At 41.2% G+C, this 20,317-nt stretch overlaps 1 protein-coding gene across 1 annotated transcript in view; it reads right to left on the bottom strand.

Moving 5' to 3' along the window:
- The window catches only part of STPG4 (sperm-tail PG-rich repeat containing 4), a gene marked incomplete at both ends in the record, with an annotated part of 35,996 nt that overhangs the window by 1,508 nt on the left and 14,171 nt on the right, over positions 1-20,317 (bottom strand). Inside the window, 3 exons of the mRNA XM_081100783.1 lie at positions 1,139-1,243; positions 19,822-19,876; positions 20,087-20,151. Coding sequence (XP_080956909.1) covers positions 1,139-1,243; positions 19,822-19,876; positions 20,087-20,151 — 225 coding nt within the window. The remainder of the gene's footprint in view (positions 1-1,138; positions 1,244-19,821; positions 19,877-20,086; positions 20,152-20,317) is intronic.

The following is a 20,317-nucleotide window of genomic DNA, read 5'->3' as shown; positions in this document are numbered from 1 at the left end:
CTGAGTAGCAGCCCCAACACCAGCAACCCCCTTCTGGCTTCTCCAGCATTTCCTGGGGGTTTGGTTAGCATGGCTCCAGCTTCCTGGGGATGCTCAACCCTGTGAGCGCCAACAAAATTCTGCGTCCGGATCATGGCGATGCCGTTAGGGTATGAGGATCTGAGTAAGGAATCCACCAACCTCCTGTTGTCCATCTGTTTTTAATTTTATTGGCAGGGACTCCCCAGTATTCATACCTCCAGATAAAGACCGCATTACCCCACACCACAGCTGGCAACTCTGGAACCAGTTCCTGAAGGCAAGCGCCTGGGCCACCCTCTCCCAGCCACTGCCCAGCTTCCCCTGCCCTCCTTCCCCCAGGGTAGGTCCCTTTCCTTACAGGCGGGATTTAAATTCCTGTCTCCCAACTACCTCAAATCTGGTTATATACCAGCAAGTTCGAGAGACTTTCAGACTGTGTGCAGGCTGGAAACACCAAAGCCATGAAAATTAAAATTGTCTTTTAAAAGGCATTAAAAAACAACAACACTGTTCATAAACTCCATGTTACGCTTTTGAGATCTTCCTTGGTCTTCCCTGGGTCTCTGAGGCTCTCACACACTCCCAGAATCTACCTGCTTTATATGTCTAAGTGGACTTGCGCCTCTTCCCTGTCTCCTGAGTCCTTAAGGGCAGGATGATGGCTCATGCCCTCATGGTCTCCTTGGGTTCAATAATAATGTTTCTGCTCTTCCTTTTTGCTCTTAGAAGCCACACACACAAAGAAAGACAGTTCTGGATGGAGAGGGCAGCCACTTGTCCACTGCCTGCTCAATTCATTAAAGGCGTTTCCCCACAGAGCATCCAGGTCATAACATGGATGGCTAATCACTGTGCTGGCTCCTCTCAGCTGGACCCACAATGCAGCTGCAGTCTTCAGGAGCCACCTGGGCCTGAACCTGGCCCAGGGCTTGCCAGGTATTTGAGCTCTAGACTCTGCTGCCTTGACAAGCAATTACACACACACACACACACACACACACACACACACACACACACGAATTGTTATATAATATCCCCATCCCACCTTCACAACCTCCCCCCCTCCAGCACATGGCCATAAAACTTACAACCACAATCTGTCTTTTAGAATACTTACTGAACAAGCAGGCAAGAATCGAGGTACTTTGGATCGAAAACAAGAAGTGACGGAACTTGCTGAAGGTATTTTCAAGTCATAATGACCTGGTCCTGGGCCTTCATGCTATACAAAAGTTTTTAAAAAGTGTTTCATAATTACTAATATTTGATACATGTTAATGCTTTATTTGCCTTCTATAAATAAACAGATGAATCAGTGTGACATGGTAGAAAAACTGGATTGGGGCTTGGAAGATCTTATTCATGTGTGCCCTGGCACACGTCATTGTGAAATGGGAAAAATACCTGCTTTATCTACTTTACCTGCCTGTGGGGTGACTGTGAAGACAAAAGGTTAAGTGACTGTAAAAGTCTCCTGAGCCCCTCCCCACACTGGCATGCCCCACTCCATACTTGTCCTCTGTTCATAGTGGCTTGCACTCTGAGCTGTTAGCTGTATAAAACACGCTTATTCTTTCATATAACTGTAATATATGACATCTAAGTACAAACAAGTATTCACAGCAACTTACTGACATAAGTACAATGCCATCAGATTGACCTAAGTGGATGGACACAATTTTAAAGACAAACATCCCAAGAGAAAAATTAGCAAAAGGCAAATTCACAAAGAGGAAATACAATTGTTCAATGAGGAGATGAGTGGGAGGGTTTAACCTGATTAATAACCAAATAAGTTTTCATTAAAACAAAAAGATTCTTTGGGGAGGGGGTCTAGAAAATTAACAAAGGTAAAAAGAAAGAAGGGAAAAAAGGAAGGGAGAGAGGAAAAGAGAGAGAGAGAGAGAGAGAATGGCAGGACACCAGCATGGACACTCATACATAATTCTGGTGAAAGTATAAATGTGATTGCCTTTCTGGAACACAATTTTGCAACCTATGAAATAATTTAAAAATATATATACCTATCCAAATGGAGAGAAAGAGGAGAGAGACTGGTTACAAGACTGTTGCAGAAATCCAGTACCAGTTAAAAATGTGGATTTTGTAATCAAAGAAAACACGATAATTTCAAGAGAAACATCAAAAGTGCTTTATTCAAAGTAATGTCCATCGCTAGCTACACATTTCCCCCATCTTTCAGGTAATTTGTGGATACCGTCCCAATAGAACTTTTCTTGTTTTGAGGCAGACCTTCAGAGACCCAGTTTTCCACTTCTTCGTACATTTTGAAGTGCTGCTCAGAAAGTGCATATGCTATCGATCAGAACAAGTGGTAATCTGAAGGAGCAAAGTCTGGTGAATACTGCGGGTGGCTTAATACTTCTCAGGCAAGATCTTTTAACGTGTCTTTAACTGGTTTTGAAGTGTGTGATGGTGCATCATCATGAAGCAAAATTACTTTGCTGTGTCTTCTGGCCCATTCTGGTGGTTTCATGGTCAAAGTGTGGTTCAAAATTGATTATTTGCTGCTGGTAGCAATCAATATTAATGGTATAACCTGGTTTTAGAAGCTCATAATACCACACCTTCCTGATCCCACCAAACGCAGAGCATTGTCTTCTTTCCGAAGCGATTTGGCCTTGCAGTCGATGTTGATGGTTGACCTGGATCAACCCATGATTCTGTGCGTTTGGGATTCTCAAAATAAATCCACTTTTCATCGCCAGTCACAATTTGATGCAAAAAATAATTTCTTTCGTGCCGTTGAAGCAACATTTTACTGATGACTTTTCAGTTTTCCATTTGTCTTTCGTTCAGTTGACATGGCACCCATTTTCCTTCCTTTAAAATCTTTCCCATTGCTTGTAAACGATCGGAAATTGTTTGCTGAGCAACGTTTAATCTTTCTGCAAGTTGTTTTTGAGTTTGACACGCATCTTCACCCAATAATGCTTGTAATGGTCGGTCTTTAAACTTTTCCGGTTGGCCTGGACGTTCTTTGTCTTTCACATCGAAACCATCATTTTTAAAGCGTTTAAACCAGCGCTCACAGGCATCTTGAGATGGAGCATGTTCACCATAAGCTTCTCGAAGTATACGATAACTTTCAGCAGCACTTTTCTTCAAAATAATGAGTTAAAACTTCCTGCAAATGCTCTTTTTTTGGCACAAAACTCTACATTTTTGGGAGGGACGCACATGGATCGGTGAGGGAGGAGGGGGACACCCGCCTAGCCAGCCAGATCAGCCGAATCAACCCTGGAGATCAATGGGGTGACAGATGTCGCAGCCAGGTCGCCCTCACCTCCACAAAATTCTACATTTTTAAGCATAAAAATATCTATGATGTTAACACCTTCAGAAAATTTGACATATAAAGTTTTGAAGCTTGTTGTCAATACAACAAAATAGCATACATATCAAATCGCATATATATATCAACATTTGTGTAACTCCATCTATTGAAAAAAATCCCCATTATTAACCAGTACACGTGGTAAATGAATATGAAAAAGGAGTAAAAGAGAAAAGGAGATAGGGAAAAAAAGATAAAATGATCAGAACAGAAGACTGTATCCCTTATCATAGGTAAGGCTGGGCCACAAATTAACCAAGGGATTTGCCAGGACAAGCAGGCCCTCGGAGGGCAGGATTCAGGAGTGGGGCTTCCCCGTTCACTCCTGCGGGGGGCACAGCAGTGTAATTAGGGCTCCAAACTCAATTACTGCACCATGAATGGAGCCTGTTATTAACAGCCAAGCACAAGTCTGATAATCAAGGGATGGATGCACCTCATAATTTTACAACTCATGGCAGAGAGATAAAAACAGTAATGTTTTCAAACACATGCATATGTGGGGACGGAGACGTTCTCTGTGCGGAGTGACCTCTGCACTCCCACTGGAGAAGTCTGAGCCGCCCCACAAACAAAGGCATAGAAAGCCGAGGGGATCTGGACAGGGACAGTCTGTGCAACGTCCCCTTCCTTTGGCCCTAATAAGCACAGTACTTTCAAGCCCAGAGTGGTAGCTGGGCAAAAGCTGCTGCTGAGTGTGCTACCACTGGCTGCATGCCTACGACAGCCCAGCTTCTGCAGGATGGTCAAGAAATGCCACCACCTATACCCCCACCCCCTCCTACTCCCACCCCAGCCTAATGTGCTTTCATTTCTAAGCTGCCAAGTCATGAGCTCCTTGGGAGTCAAGGTGCCTAGCTAGCGAAGCACTGGTATCTGCCTATGCCATCCAGCAGCCTCCCGGCACGGGCTTGGCCACCTGAATTAAAAAAGACCAAGACTCGGGGCAAAAAGAAATGACTGGATGCTATTTGGCCCACATGTGTCAGATGAAATCTTTTAAGTGGGAACATTAGGGAAATGGACACGGGCCCAAGCTCATATTCCAGAAGCCACAGGAATACTGTTCTAAATGAAAAGTAATGATCAGGTCAGAGTCCTGCAATGGGTGGGAAACATTTCCAGCAGAGTCCTGGCTTCTGCCCCTGGGAGGACACGTGAGTGGGCAGAGCAGGAATGCAGGGAAGGGGACCCTGGCCAGGCGGGCTCTGAATGCACGTTGAAGAGTGGATCTCGTTCAATGGAAGGGGCTTAAAACAAGGACTTTGAACTGTGCCCTACTCTTCCTTGAGGTTGGGGACTCTGCTCCTTCATTTACTGGGGATCACTGAGTGTGACCCAGAGCTTTGGTCCACATAAGGTGGGATGCATGGGTGAAGGGCGGCACCTCTTGCATAAATCGAATGGGTCACTTCTTAAACCTTGCTATTGTCACGGCCATGCTTTGGCAACTCTGGGTTTCCCGAAACGAAACCTTTCAGAGACCACTGACATTTGGTGCCAAGGGAGAACAGACTGTCATCTTCCTCGAGTCTGCTGCCAAAAGAAACTACAGGAGCCCTTTTATAGTAGCCGTTCTTCTGCTTTGGGGCGTGATTATATCTCAACCCTCCTGACAAGATGATAATATCTTTCTCTTCCCTTTAAAAAGTCCTATTTAATTGAGTTTCTACTTGAGGAGCTGTAGGGATTACACAGATGAATAAAATACTATCTTCAAGCTCAGAGTTCATAGTCCAGTGAGGGATAAAGGCAAAACCAAATAAAAACACCCCAAAAGGAGAAATAAGGTGTGAGGAGCTGGCAAGGTACTGAGTGAGGACTGAGCGAGCTGCCTGGCTCCAGGATTCTACGCCAGGCCCTGGTGGAACCGGCCTGTGCTAGCCACGTGTGACCTCGGGGGCCACGGGGTATTACAAGGTCAGGAGCTTTCCACTCACCGCAAAGGACTCGAATGCGAAGGCCCCCTGACTTCTCTGCAGTGCTCCTGGGTTCCCATCATACCATGAAGAAGCTTGACTCGTTTGGTTACAACCGCTTATGGCCAATGGCGCTATTTCCATTATAGGCCTTTGGTAAGCCCTGCCATCCCCCCCCACACACACTCCTCAGGGCTGAGAGAATGGAACGGGTTCCTCCACACAACACTGCTCAGGAAGGACAAGGTACCAGGTGCCTCTGAAAGACTGTGTGAGAGTAGATGAATTACAAGTTTGTATGTGTTGAATTTTGTCCTTCCAAAATTCATAAATCCTGTGACTGGTTGTTCTGTTGAATAGTAGTGTTCCCCCCATTCCTCCTCCCCCCACCAAGTTCACAAGTCCTATGACTTTTGAATTCCCAGTAGCTCCGAATGTGACCTTATTTGGAAATAGGGTCATTCCAGATGTGATTAGTGAAGATGAGGTCATTAGGACAGGCTCTAAGCCAATAATGAATGGTGTTCTTTATATAAAGGGGAATTTTGGACTCGGAGACACATACACAGGGAAAACACGCCGTGAAGATGAAGGCAGAGATCTCTCGGAGGATTGCCAGCAAACCACTGGGAGCTATGAGAGGAGTGGGACAGAAGGAACCACATGGCTGGCACCTTGATCTTGGACTTCTAGATTCTAGAACAGTGAAAAAAAATCTATTTCTGTTAAGTCGCTCAGTTTGTAGGACTTAGTTACAGCAGCCCTAGCAATGAAATACACAAGTGTTCAGCCCATTTCTTCATTCAACTAATATATGTAGAATGTGCCACACAGTGTGCTGGGAGTTGGGAATACAGCAGTATATAATTGTCTCCCAATATCCTTTCTCCTATTCCTTGGTATTGGAATAATTGTTAACCGGGCACATGTCTACCCAGAATAAAAACTAAATTTCCCAACCTCCCTTGCAGCTAGGTGTGGCCACATGGCTAATTCCTGGCCAATAGGATGGAGATAGAAGAAGTGTATGCAAATTCCAAGGAGCATCTTTAAGGAGAGGGCTGCTTGTCCATCTTCCCCGCCCTCCTGCCTGCCAGCTTGTCCCATATTCTCGGCTCTCTGGGACCATGGGAATGGAAGCCATGCTTAGCAGAGCAGCACACCGGAATCTGATGCTGTAGAATGCCATCCCAAGCTGAAACCACCTACTGCAGGCAGTTTGTGCGAGAGAAAATAATGTTCCTACCTTGTTTAAAACAGCCATGTGGGGTCCTTGTTACTGGCTTAATTGAAAAGATATACTCTCATGGAGCTTACATTCTAACAGGGAATAAATACCTTACTAAAAAATATACTGACAAATGTGTGGAATATCACACAAAGGAACACATACAGTCTATGGGAGAGCATGTAAGAGGGTAAACTGATCTGATTTGAGGGGCCTAAGAAGCCCCTCAAAGAAGTACATTTGAGCAGAAACTTAAAGAACGAGGAGGAGGCCAAAACTGGTTTGGCTCAGTGGATAGAGCGTCAGCCTGCGGACTGAAAGGTCCCGGGTTCGATTCCGGTCAAGGGCATGTACCTGGGTTGCGGGCACATCCCCAGTAGGAGATGTGCAGGAGGCAGCTGATCGATGTTTCTCTCTCATCGATGTTTCTAACTCTCTGTCTCTCTCCCTTCCTCTCTGTAAAGAATCAATAAAATATATTAAAAAAAAAAAAAAAAAGAATGAGGAGGAGGAAGAAGAGGAGGCGGGGGGGGGGGGGGGCGAGCTTGTAGGGTAAAAAGGCTGATGGGAGGGTTTGAGGAAGCAGTAATAGGAAAGGTTAGGGAAGGCCAAAGCGGGCAGGGAGCCTAGAGAGGAGGATGTTGTTCATTTTAACCCTGTAGTCAAATTCACTGCATCACAAACAATAAAATAAAATAAAGTGCATAGGCTCCTGTCAAAAATACAGTTAGGAATGTAAAATTCAGCCTTCTCTCTACAGTTAATCACTTTGTTGTTTTTTACATGTGTATTAACACGAAGGATGATTTTACAATTTAATTGCAGATGTACAATGGTAATTGTCACCCTTGTATTTCCAGTCTCCATAAGGTGTTCCGCAGCCTCCTCATTTGCAGGCTGGAGTGCGGGCTCAGCGACCCACCCCCACTCTGCATCCTGACCTTGGGCACTGCCGGGGAGTTGCCCCATCCCTGCTGCCACCTCTAGCTCACATACCCATTCTCGTTTGGCCCTCACAACAGTGTAGGGAGATGCTATCACCTCCATTTCACAGACGAGAACGTGAGGTTCAGCAGGGTTAGAAACAAATGACTAAGCACATCAGCTGCAGGAGCCAGAGCCAGCTCCTGGCCCCCCTCCTCCCTGCTGGGAGGTGTCAGTATGTAGTTCTAAGCTTTTTGTTTTTAATCACGGCTAAAGGGAACCTGGAATGAGCACACTGTCTGTCCCTAAGGGTCCTAGCACAAACAACTTTCAGTGAATCATACTTGGAGAGAAAGGGTCAGAAATAAAATGTATAGTCCCAAATGTATACATATAAAAAAATGTAAGTGATATGCAACATACACTGAAATTACTACATAGGATAATAAAAATGCCCGCCCCCCCCCCCCAAATTTGGTGAGAAGGGTGTGAGAGGAGGACCATATTGTGCAAAGATGAAAACAGATGCCCTGCAAGGAGGGTAGAATCCTGTGTGGAGGTGGCACAGTGAGAAGCTGGCAGCTTCGGGGAATTCAGGAGGCAGGTGGCACGGTGTATCTGACTAAGGAAATTCCAGAACTCGGTAAATATTGGTCTACATCTTCAGAGGAAAAAGAAGGGAAACATGCATGTTGGTGGGTGGGGTACAAGCAAATCTGTCAGGGGCCAAAATTATTCACATTTGTGAAATTAAGAATTGGAGTACCTCTGAAGTCTAGCTCGGTACTGTTTATTCCTGCTGCGACCGTGGCGGTCTCGGTTTCCAGGAATGGGCTGTGTGGGTGGGGCAACACTGAGTCATCACAAACCTGCCCACCCTAGAAATGTAGCTTGTATAGAAATGCATGTGCCAGGGGGCACCAGGTAATTTAGAATTGCCACAGGTGTTTACTGGCCCATCCTCCCTTTTCTACATGACCCTGGGAGCAGAAGGGGCCCCACCATAATTAGAAATCTGAGGTGGTATTTCTGCCTGGGAACTTCCAGTCCAGCTGGCACTCCCCTACTCCTGGTCACAGCAAGTGGTCCAGGGTCAGGCACAGGACCACCAACTGGCCAATCAGAAGAACCTGCCTTTTCATAGCAGCTGGGGCTGCTGGAGGTGGTCTTGCCCAGCTCATGAAGAGACCATATCCAAAGGATGGAGAAAGGTAAATCAGTGGCCAACATGCCCAAGGCTATGTGCATCAATAAATCCCACCCCACCTTTATGTTTGTACTAGAGGCCTGGTGCATGAATTCGTGCACATTGAAAGGAAATTAATTAGAAGAAATATTTTAATATCGCTATTTGACCTTTCTCTCTAATAGAAGTGTCAACCAAAATCACAATCGACAATGACAGATTGAAACACACACATGTGCAATTGGCACCAGCAAGAGCTTTATATATATAGATAAACTTGCTTAATTAGACCTGCTTTCTGATTTAGCTAAACTTTTTCCAGCCCAGTGAAGCACCCCAACTTCTCTTTCAGGTAATTGTCAGCAACACAGTAGTAAATATCAACACGAAGCAGATTATTATTGTAGATCACACAGGGAGAACAAAGGGCAAAATATTTAACTGTGTTTGACTATATTCTGCACAGTGAGAAAAACTAAAGTCATTTTCAAGGTCCCCATTTCTTCTTTTCAGTCAGGTCAAGTTTCTAAGCTTTCTAAATCTCCGTTTTTCTGTCTAATGAAAAGAAAATAGGATTCCACCGAGTCTCCTATCTACCTACTCCAGGACTTTTGTGAGGATCAAATGAGATGAGGCATGGGAAAATGCTTCACAGACATTTGGTTAAAATGTAAAATGTTTGCACCTGGCTATAAAGCAAGCCGTGTTTCTGGGCTGAAGAAACTGTAAGGAGGTTAGTCACTAGGGAGAGGAAATCTGGCATTGCTACATGATGTCATCACCCAGCACCCACAGCAACTGTTTTCAGGGCTGGGCTGGGCTGTGGGCTGCATTTTGCGCCATGGGGTCTCAGCAGCGTTGGCTGTGATTTGGAGGGGTGTCACTCCAGGGTGGTGGCAGGGCCTGTGTTCTACTTGGGGGAGGCCGAATGTTATTTTGTGGGTGCCAGGTCCACAGTGCCGTTTCTCTGTAAATGGTCAGTGCATGTCATGGCAGCTCCTGCGCTGAGCGCCTATCTCCTGGTGGTCAGTGTGTGTTGTAGCAAACAGTCAGACGGTCGGACACTTAGTATATTAGCCTTTTATATATATAGATTCTTTGCTTAAGCTCATTGGGTTGGGTTTCTGTCACTTGCCACTGACTAAAGTCCTAATATATTGTTTTTTCTATTTCCAGTCAAGATATTGTTATAAGAAAGGAGTGTAGCGCCCAGCTTGTGTGGCTCAGTGGTTGAGTGTCAACCTATATGACCCAGGAGGTCACAGTTTGATTCTTAGTCAGAGCACATCCCCAGGCTGTGGGCTTGATCCCCAGTGTGGGGCATGCAGGAGGCAGCCAATCAATGATTCTCACACATCATGTTTCTATCTCTCCCTCCCCCTTCCTCTCTGAAATCAATTTTTTAAAAATAAAATAAATAAAAAAGAAGTGCAGGAAATTCCTCACACTCACAGCCAGGCAGGGATCTATGACTGCTGGTGTTAAAAGCATTGGAAAATTTGCACAACTTTTTTGAAAAAGAAAAATTGCCAGGGTATCTTTTTCTTAAAAATCCTAGTACATCTGTAGCTGTATCTGAAAGCTTGTATTTTTCCAAAAATGTTACCTACAACCGAACTCATCTTTGAGGACACTGAGTCCTGTTTTCATTATCTTAACTTTCAGATTCCATTCAATTCGTGTTTGGCATTATGCAGTCTGACCAAGTTTATTAATTATTTTTCTGCTCTTCATGAAATTTTAAATTATCAGCTTAGTTTCTTTTTGAAGTTCATTTTTTAAGTATAGTTAGTATACAATATTAGATTAGTTATATTAGTTTCAGGTATATAATATAGTGATTCAACATTTTTATACCCTACAATGTGATCACCATACTAAGTCCAGTAGTCATCTGTCACCATGTAAACTTATCACAATATTTTGACTATAGTCCCCTTCACCTTTTTCACCCATCCTCTAACCCCGCTCTGCCAACCATCCCTTTGATCTCTGTTTATGAGGGGTTTTTTTGTCTTGTTTGTTTGTTGTTGGGTTTTTTTAGATTCCACATATAAGTGAAATTATACAGTATTTGTCTTTCTCTGTCTGACTTATTTCACTTAGCATAATATCATCTAGATCCATCCATGTTATCACAAATGACAAGATTTCATTCTTTCTTTAATTGTTGCAAAATATCCCATTGTATGTATATACTAAATCTTCTTTATCCCTTTATCTATCGATGGGCACTTAGGTTGATTCCGTATCTTGAGTTTTATAAATAATGCTGCAATGAATATAGGGTGCATACTTCTTTTTGAATTAGTTTTTTTCTTTTCTTCAGATAAATACCCAGAAGTGGAATTGTTGGGTCACATGTTAGATCTATTTTTATTTTTTTTAGGAATCTTCCTACTGTTTCCATAGTGGCTCCATCAATTTGCAGACCCATCAACAGTGCACAAAGGTTCCCTTTACTCCACATCCTTGACAACACATGTTATTTGTTGACTTTATAATAGCCATCTTAGCTGGAGTGAGGTGGTATCTCATTGTGGTTTGGTTTGCATTTCCCTGATGATTGATGAGGTTGAGCATCTTTTAATAAGGCTATCTCTATGTCCTCTTTGGAGAAATCTCTCTTCATATCCCCTGCCCATTTTTTTATCGGGTAGTTTATTTTTTTGTTATTGAGTTGAATGAGTTCCCTATATATTTTAGATATCAACTCTTTGATCAGATGTATCATTTGTGAATATCTTGTCCCATTCAGTAGGTCATCTTTTTGTCTGTTTGATGGCTTCCTTCGCTGTGCAGAAGTTTTTTAGTTTGATGAAGTCTCATTTGTTTATTTTCGCTTTTGTTTCCCTTTATCAGCTTAGTTTTTAATTAAACTAATTCCTTCAATGCAAAAACAGCTGAAAGAATGCTAGTTTTAATGCAAAGATTATGCCACAGATACCATATCCCTTTTCAAACCTCTACTATTAAACATGACTAAAACAGACAAATCACATAATGCCTTATTCTTTATAGGCTTGTCAGATTTTAAGAAGTACAAAAACATCATAAAATATTTCTGAAATCAAGTAAAAAAAACACACCCCATTTTCATTTGACATTGTAAGATTTTATTCCTACCATCAGGAAAGATGTGCACATCTCATTTTTCACTTTACGTACAACTGTGAGAAATAATAACTAAAGAATCTGCTCAGCAAATCACTGGAAGCCCAGAATCATATGACCGACTGATTCCCAATTAAGTAGTAGTAAGTGGCACTATTTTTATTTTAGTAACAAAATATTTTTATGTTGACCACTTTGATGGCTCTTTTCCTCAAACATTGTCTACTTCCTGATTTTTTAAAAATTGGGTTTTGAAAAATTATAAAAGAAATGGAAAGAGAGAAACAAAGTAAACAACTACCCTTAATCACAGCACCTCAGCATAGCCACCAATAGCATTTTGGTGCATTTCCTGTTTGTTATACTCATATTTTTTCTTATATTATTTTAATCATAATATACACACCAATCTGTATCCTGAATTTCTCATTATATTTTAGATCACAATCATTTTTGCTGCTATTTCATGATTTTAACAATTGTTTCAATGATTGTAAAATATTCCTTTAAGTGTATACACAAAATTCTTTTTTAATTATTTCCCTTCTAGCCCTAACCGGTTTGGCTCAGTGGATAGAGCGTCAGCCTACGGACTGAAAGGTCCCAGGTTCGATTCCGGTCAAGGGCATGTACCTTGGTTGAGGGCACATCCCCAGTGGGGGGTGTGCAGGAGGTAGCTGATCAATGTTTCTCTCTCATCAATGTTTCTAGCTCTTTATCCCTCTCCCTTCCTCTCTGTAAAAAAATCAATAAAATATATTTTTTTAAAAAATTATTTCCCTTCTATTTGATACTAAATTGTGGCTGTTGCTATCTTACTATTATACATAATCCCTTGATGATATCTTTGTATAGATGAATAGTTCTGCATATAATATTATTACATTAGAAGGATTTTCTCCAAATGGAATTGGTGGGCTAAAAGATATAGTTTTTATAGCTCAACACATACTGTGAAACTGTTTTTCAAGGGATTGTGTTAGTGTATACTCCCACCAGCAATTAGATAAGATCAGTACCAAGTCTCTACAGTTCACCACTGCCAAGTAGATATTGGAGAGAAAAAAAAAGATTTAGAAAAATAAAAATAAAATCTTCCTTACTCTTCTAAATCACATCACCAGCCCCATTTGAGTGGCTCAGATGGATAGAATGTCATCCCATACACCAAAAAGATTGTGGGTTCGATTCCTGGTCAGGGCACAGACCTAGGTTGCAGGTTCAATCCCTGGTTGGTGCATAGGGGAAACAACCAATCAATGAATCAATGTTTCTCTCTCCTCTCTCTCCCCCTCTCTCTCTAAAAGTCAATCAAACATATTCTCGAGTGAGGATTATACATAAATAAATAAATAAATAAATAAATAAATAAATAAATAACATCACTTGTGGCCCCTATATGTTCAAAGAAATTATGCAGAATATCTGATATCCTTCTTACTGACATTTTCAAAGACATTCAGTAGGGAACATTTATGTAATTTGTTGGTAGATCGGGAGATTTTTGGGGTCATTTCTGAAAGCAGTTTAATTAAAGGGAGGGCAAGAGAAGAAAATCCACAAGTGACAAGCTTTATTTTGTTCAATCTGATTGCATAAGAATGACTAAGATTTGTTACAGTTTGCTTTCTCTCTTTAAAAAATAAAAATAAAAAAGTCCTGCTATGAGGACTGGACCTCTGGGTCTTGGCATTTGTGGGGCTTGATCATTATAAAGGTGCTAAGAGGGGATGGTGGCTGTAGAAGTTCCGGATACAATTTTTTTCTGTAGGTGCAAAAAGGCCCTTTTTACTTATGGTAGAACATGTGCTCTGGCATCTGTCCCCAAATACTTAGTCTTTCTTATGGGCAAAGCAATTATGCTGATCAATAACTGAAATAGCCAATAAGTACACCACCTTACATTGGTAATTTGAAGATTAAAAACTGTTTTCCAACCAGACAAATCCCTCACCAACTGCTTCTGCCGAGAGCCACCTACACTTCAGGGACAAAATGTAATTCAACAACTGAATCCCTGACAAACAAGAAGGCTGTGTTTTTTAACAAGTGAAAAAGACTCCTAAGAGGCACCTAGGATCCTAGAGGATTTTCAGATTAAAAGTTAATGTACTTTTTATGACTGACAAATCGTGTAGTAATCTGCTATGCCTTTACATGGTCATCTAGTCCTTTTTTAATAGACTGCTCCTGGAGATTTTATGCATAAATGATTAAATTTCAATGAGCTAGTTTTCATAGATGATGGAAAGAAAGGAAGATGAGATATGCACCTGTATGTATCCATCTTTTATAACCTGCTCGTTCTCAAAACGGTTTAAAGTGACTCGGTGAATGTCTCTAGGCCGTACTATGTTGCACCAGATCCACAGGTCAGATTTCTGGTGATTGTAGGTTTCAGGTATAGCAACAATGAGACAACCTGTCCCAAGTCAATAGGGCTCAAATGACACCACGACCTTACCAGGCAACTATACACAAAACACACCTCGGAAGAATTAGTCACACATTTTTTTTCTTTTTCTTTTTCTTTTAAATATATTTTTATTGATTTCAGAGAGGAAGGGAGAGGGAGAGATAAAAAACATCAATGATGGCCGAAACCGGTTTGGCTCGGTGGATAGAGCGTCGGCCTGCGGACTGAAGGGTCCCAGGTTTGATTCTGGTCAAGGGCATGTACCTGGGTTGCGGGCACATCTCCAGTGGGAGATGTGCAGGAGGCAGCTGATCGATGTTTCTCTCTCATCGATGTTTCTAGCTCTCTATCTCTCTCCCTTCCTCTCTGTAAAAAATCAATAAAAAATATATTTAAAAAAAAAAAATCAATGATGGCCGAAACCGGTTTGGCTCAGTGGATAGAGCGTCGGCCTGCGGACTGAAAGGTCCCAGGTTCGATTCCAGTCAAGGGCATGTACCTGGGTTGCGGGCACATCCCCAGTGGGAGATGTGCAGGAGGCAGCTGATGGATGTTTCTCTCCCATCGATGTTTCTAACTATCTATCTCTCTCCCTTCCTCTCTATAAAAAATCAATAAAATATATTTTTAAAAAAAAACACACATCAATGATGAGAGAGAATCACTGATTGGCTGCCTCCTGCACACCCCACACTGGGGATAGAGCTCACAAACCAAGCATATGCCCTGACTGGGAATTGAACTGTGACCTCCTGGTTCATAGGTTGACATTCAACCACTATGCCACACGGGCTGGGCCATCACAAATTTTTTTCAGAATCAAAATGTCAAGTCCTAACCAATGTAGCTCAGTTGGTTGGAGCTCAGTTGGACCAACCAACTGAGCCACACTGGCCAGAGCTGTTTCATATTTTTAAGAGCATACATGCAGCACAGTATTAATTAGAATAAACTAGACTGATTCATTTACAAAACTAGCACTCTTAGAAACATCTTTCATACACATGTCTTAGGCACACATGTCTTTGAATAGGCCTAAGACAACTATTTTTAAGTCTTGGCTATTCTTCTGACAATTATTTTCTTATCACTAAATAGTATGTGCATTTTGTTATTTCTTAGTTGACATTTTAGCCATTATCTATTGATGACTTCTTAGAATAAATGAAGAAATATCTCTCGCTCTTTCTCCTGCTCTTCCAATCAAAAAGTACATTTTAAATCAATGTTTCTTAAATAACTGTTTCTAAATACTTCTAAAATGTTTCTTAAATACTTGCAGAGCCAACGTACATAACATGATTTCTTGTTTGGACAGTCTTTTGTTTTACCTGGAGTTAATTGGTGACTTGTTTTTTCACTTGCATATTTTGCTATACATATTTTCTTAATTGTTCTTGAGTGCTTTTTCCTGTAGGAACATTCTTTCTGGAGTTCTTCCAGTTTCTTTCTTAGTGTGGATTGTTTTCTCTCTCATCCTGCTGTACAGTGGGCCTGTTACAGTTCAGGGGATCTGGCCCTGAGCTGGTTTGCCAAGGGCCGGCAGGTAGTGTGTGGGTTCTTGACTTTGTGCAGGAAAGATTTCATATGACAAGTCCAAGTGACTTTGAGGATACATTTATTAAAGTTGGGGACAGTGAAACAAGGAAGGCCTTAGCATAGAAGAAGCAACAGGAGAGCTAAGTTGGGCTGCTTTAGCTCACTGGGAAGTCAGAGAAAAGAGCCCTGGAGATAGGGTCAGGGGATTAGTCCAGGGCGAGCTGCTGCTGCTTCCCTGGTTACAAGTCTTGTGGGGTCCCTGAGAGTTAAGGAGATGCGTGTTTGTGGGGGAAGAAGGTGGGCCAGAGCAAAGGCATGGGTGTGCTCCCGGGAGGGAAAGTGAGCACTGGGTTTTTTGTCTTTAGGGTTTTTATCTCTCCCTTGCAAGTGAGAATCTTAGGGGAGGTCTCAAGGGAGGCTTTCAGCAGAACATTCATCAGTTTTCCAGGTGTGCTCTTTCAGGCTCATGGGCTCTACTGAGTGGTCAGCACCAGCGCTGGGGGTCATTGGTCATTGCTGCTGGTCCTAGAGTCGCCCACCTGGTTTCGCTACTTTTCTGGGCCTAGAGCTGAAATACAACTGAGGCCTAGATGTTATCCCTGCGGCGGTATCTGGCTGTAAATTGCTGTAAATTGCTCGGTCAGTTTGTTAAGCTGTCTCATTTTCCCCATTCCACTTGCCAAGAAGTTTTCCTAGCTTCGTACTATCCTGCCTCCCTCTATACCTCCTAATAACTGTGTGAACTCAGACAATTAACTTCCATTTCCCAATTTATCAAATAGAGATAATAAATACCACCCCATCAAGTTGCTGTGAGAATTAAATGAAACAGGATATGTCTGTCACAGAGCACCGTGCCAGGCACCAGAAAACACTCGATGCATTATCGTTCAAACCGACCTCAGCAGTAGTAGTAGATTTATAAAGTTTCTTTCGGTTCTAAGAGCCCTTAACAGTTCTGTGACTATGATTTTAATTTTTAAAACCATTAAACTGAATGATAAAGTCAATCAAATGAGTTTTTCAGATAAAGGCTTATAATGGCCTAAGGATTAGTGCATTTATCTCAAGAACAAGCACATCTCCCACTGCTGGGATCGAAGGAGTTTACTCTCTGAGTTTACAAATTTGTGGCTCTAAACCAAACCCGTAAGTCTGCTCTGGGAATGCATGTTTAGGACAGACATGAATCACAGCCCTGGGCTACTTCTTTATCTTAGAATATTTTAGTAATCTTTTCACCTGGTTGAAGGACAGGATGTTCCAAATCAGTGAATCACTTTTATACATAAAATGGAATGGATGAGGTGATATCAATGAAAATGGTGATCTCCATTTCCCCCCCCCAAAAATCTTATCCTCCATAAAAGCAATGAGTACAAAGGCAAAACTTGTCAGAATCCATTGCCTTATGCCATTTCCCAAACCAGGCCGCTTATCTTGCAGGATGCCTAACCTAACTTGTTAATAAATTGTTTTAATTGCATTTCTCTTTACGAAGAGTATAAACACATCCTTATTAACTCATGGCATCCATTTAAAATGTGTAATTCAAAGGAAATACAATACCACCCAGTGGGGAAAAAACTGGTGTCTCAACTGCTTGCTGCCAAAGCCGACTGCACAGTGCATTTATAACTATCTCCTTCCCCACACACATACACACCTGTACACACATGTACACACACAGAGAGCCAAGAGAAGAGACAATGGCCAACAGAGATAACATATTTTCGAAGGTGTGAAGCAGTTAGGAGGAATAGAACCTGACGTGGAGCAGGCTGATTTGCTCCGCAGAACCTAAAAGAAGCTCAGAAATTTTAGGCATCAGGCACCTGTGAGATGGAGGTGAGCGTGGAGCTGAAAACAGGATTTGTTGATCATTTTCTCCCAAGTCCCTCTACCTCATCCCCAGCAGTCAGGTAGCTACCCATCCCACATCCCTGTAGGAAACAGAAGGTTTCATTTATGGGGAGACTGTGCCAGAGATCTGGACTCAGGAGCCCCAGGCACTGTGAGGACAGGGGCCTTTACTGAAGACAGGAATTGAGTGAACGAAACCTTACAAATGGTGAGAACTGGCAACTGGCTTACACCTCAGGCAGGCGGCTAAGGAGTCATTTTGAAGCAACTGATGGGTCCAAGAGAAAAGGCCTACAGACATAAGCAATTTGGTCTACCAAAATTAAAAGCCAGGTCCTCATCACATCCATCTACTGTGAAATCCACCTGGAAACAATCCCCACCTTATTAGTTTCTGGTGGTTGCTGCAACAAATTACCATCTATCTGGTGGCTTAAAACAACAGAATTTTATTCTCTCAAAGTTCTGGAGGCCAGATATCCAAAATCAGTTTCCCTGGGCCAAAGGCAAGGTGTGGCAGGGCCTTGTTACCTCTGGAGACTCCAGGGGAGAATCCATTCTCTGCCTCTTCTAGTTTCTGGTGGCGGCTGCCTTCCTTGGCTTGTAGCCACATCACGTCAATCTCTGCCTCCATGGTCACATTGCTTTCTTCTCTTTCCTCAAATCTCCCTCTGCCTACCTTTTATAAGGATACTTGTGATTGCATTTAGGGCCCACGAGATAATCAGGATAATTTCTCCATCTCAAGATCCTTAACATAATCATATGTGCAAAGTTTATGCCCTATACGGTAATATTCACAGATTCTGGGGATTTGGACATCTTTGGGAGCCATTATTTAGTCCATCACACCACCCACATACAGCAAGTTTTCAATCAGCCTTTTAGTTTCTCATACTTTAGTGTTAGTGACATCAAAACTTTGTTACCTTTGTTGGATATCTGAGTTTCTTGCTTTATGAATTATCTATTTGTGGCTTTATCTGTTTTACAATCTACTGGTGTTTTTCCCAGAGATTAAGAGAATTTTAGATAAGGTCACCAGTAACTCTTTATCTGCCATGCATATTGAACATAATTTCTAATTGGCATTTACCTATTAACTTGTTTACAGTTTGTTTTCTAAAATATATAACAAATATATTAAAATGTTATATAATCTGATATATTTCTTTTCCTTTGTACTTCATCCATGCTATTATGTCAGAAAATCTGCCTTATCCTAAAATTAGATATATGCTAATATATTTTCTCCTGGTTTTATGGTTTCAAAATTATTTAATTATTTAATCAATATGGAATTTATTTTAATATGTGGTAGAAAGACTCTAACATGTTTTTTCCAAGTCATTTAACAATTGCCTAACACAAAATGTCTCTTCCTTTCCCTATGGATTTCTCCTATCATCTTTCTCAAATATATAAGTCTTCTATATCCTAGTGTCTGTTTCGGAGCTTGGTTCAGTTATCTTAATTACTTTTTAGATGTTTTCTCTATGCCTCTTCCCCCTACCCCCAAGTTTCTAGTTACAAATAAATAGCTATAGCCCATCACATTGTTTCAAAACAATTTCATATTTTCTTATCTTTCTAAAGTTTTTATAATTATTTATTTTTTGGCATTCTACTGGTTACTTAGCTAAAAGAGTTCATTTTTATCATAATTCATGTATATGTATTTGGAAATTTTTAGAAACAAGAAAACATTTTCACATTTTTTAAAGAAAAGAACCTAGAGATACTTTTTCTTTTTGTTGCTAGTAGAATGAGCTTTATTACTTAGTTAATTCAACAAATACTAGGTGTCAGTCATTTTTCTAGGTACTGGGTATACAGGACAAAAACAAACAACTATCCCCACCTTCATGAAACTTACATTCTAGTAAGGGAGACAGATAAAAACAGGATAGGTCAAACTTTAATGTAGTCAGTGTACCAGCCAGTGATGAGTGCCATGGAGAAAAATAAATAGAGGAAGGGGACAGGAAATTCTGCACAGGAGACTAGGGATGACCTCACTGAGGTGATGGGAGTGAAGATCTAAAAAAGGAAATTGACACAAATAGCTAACTTGCATTTGAAATCCCTAGCATTGCTTCGGATATACTTTATGTATATTTAAAATCAATGATATAATCATTCATTGCTTATCTACTCCAATGAGCAAAATGTTAATCATGATATATCAAAAGGAATCATTGCATATTTTAAACATCAAATTCACCATGAGTTAAATGTCTACAATGTACTTACAGGAATGAAGTAGGCTGATGGAAATCTTTGAACTGTAGAACGAAATACGAAGCTCCTATATTAAAAAAATAGATATGATTTCCTAAATTTATTTTTTAATGTGAGGATCTTTGTTAATTTATTCCCTATCTCTCATTAAATATTTAAGAATGCTAATCATAATGGGCATAAATGAGGTTTAAAAGCCATTAGTATTGATTGTTAAGTCTATATATAGAAAGGCATTAGTAAATGATTAAAGGTAACTTAATAAGTGTATAATTACCTGGAAGGATACTTGGGAACTGGTGGAGGAAGTACATTGTATTGTCCTGGTGAAAGCTTAACTGACTATACAGAATGGACAGGACACCAATAATAGATTAATACAGGTCTTAAACTCACTTTATCTTATTATCTGTCATTTATTTTATGAGCATACAACATTATGTAATTTATTCTTTATTTTAACAGTGGAAATGGCATATTTTCAAAGGTGGAGCTTCAAAACATTTCA

This window comes from Myotis nattereri, assembly GCF_964212035.1.
Source record: "Myotis nattereri genome assembly, chromosome: 10".
NCBI classification, from domain to species: domain Eukaryota; kingdom Metazoa; phylum Chordata; class Mammalia; order Chiroptera; family Vespertilionidae; genus Myotis; species Myotis nattereri.
The sequence above is the reverse complement of the archived record's forward strand: the minus strand, read 5'-3'. Positions and strand labels throughout refer to the sequence as shown.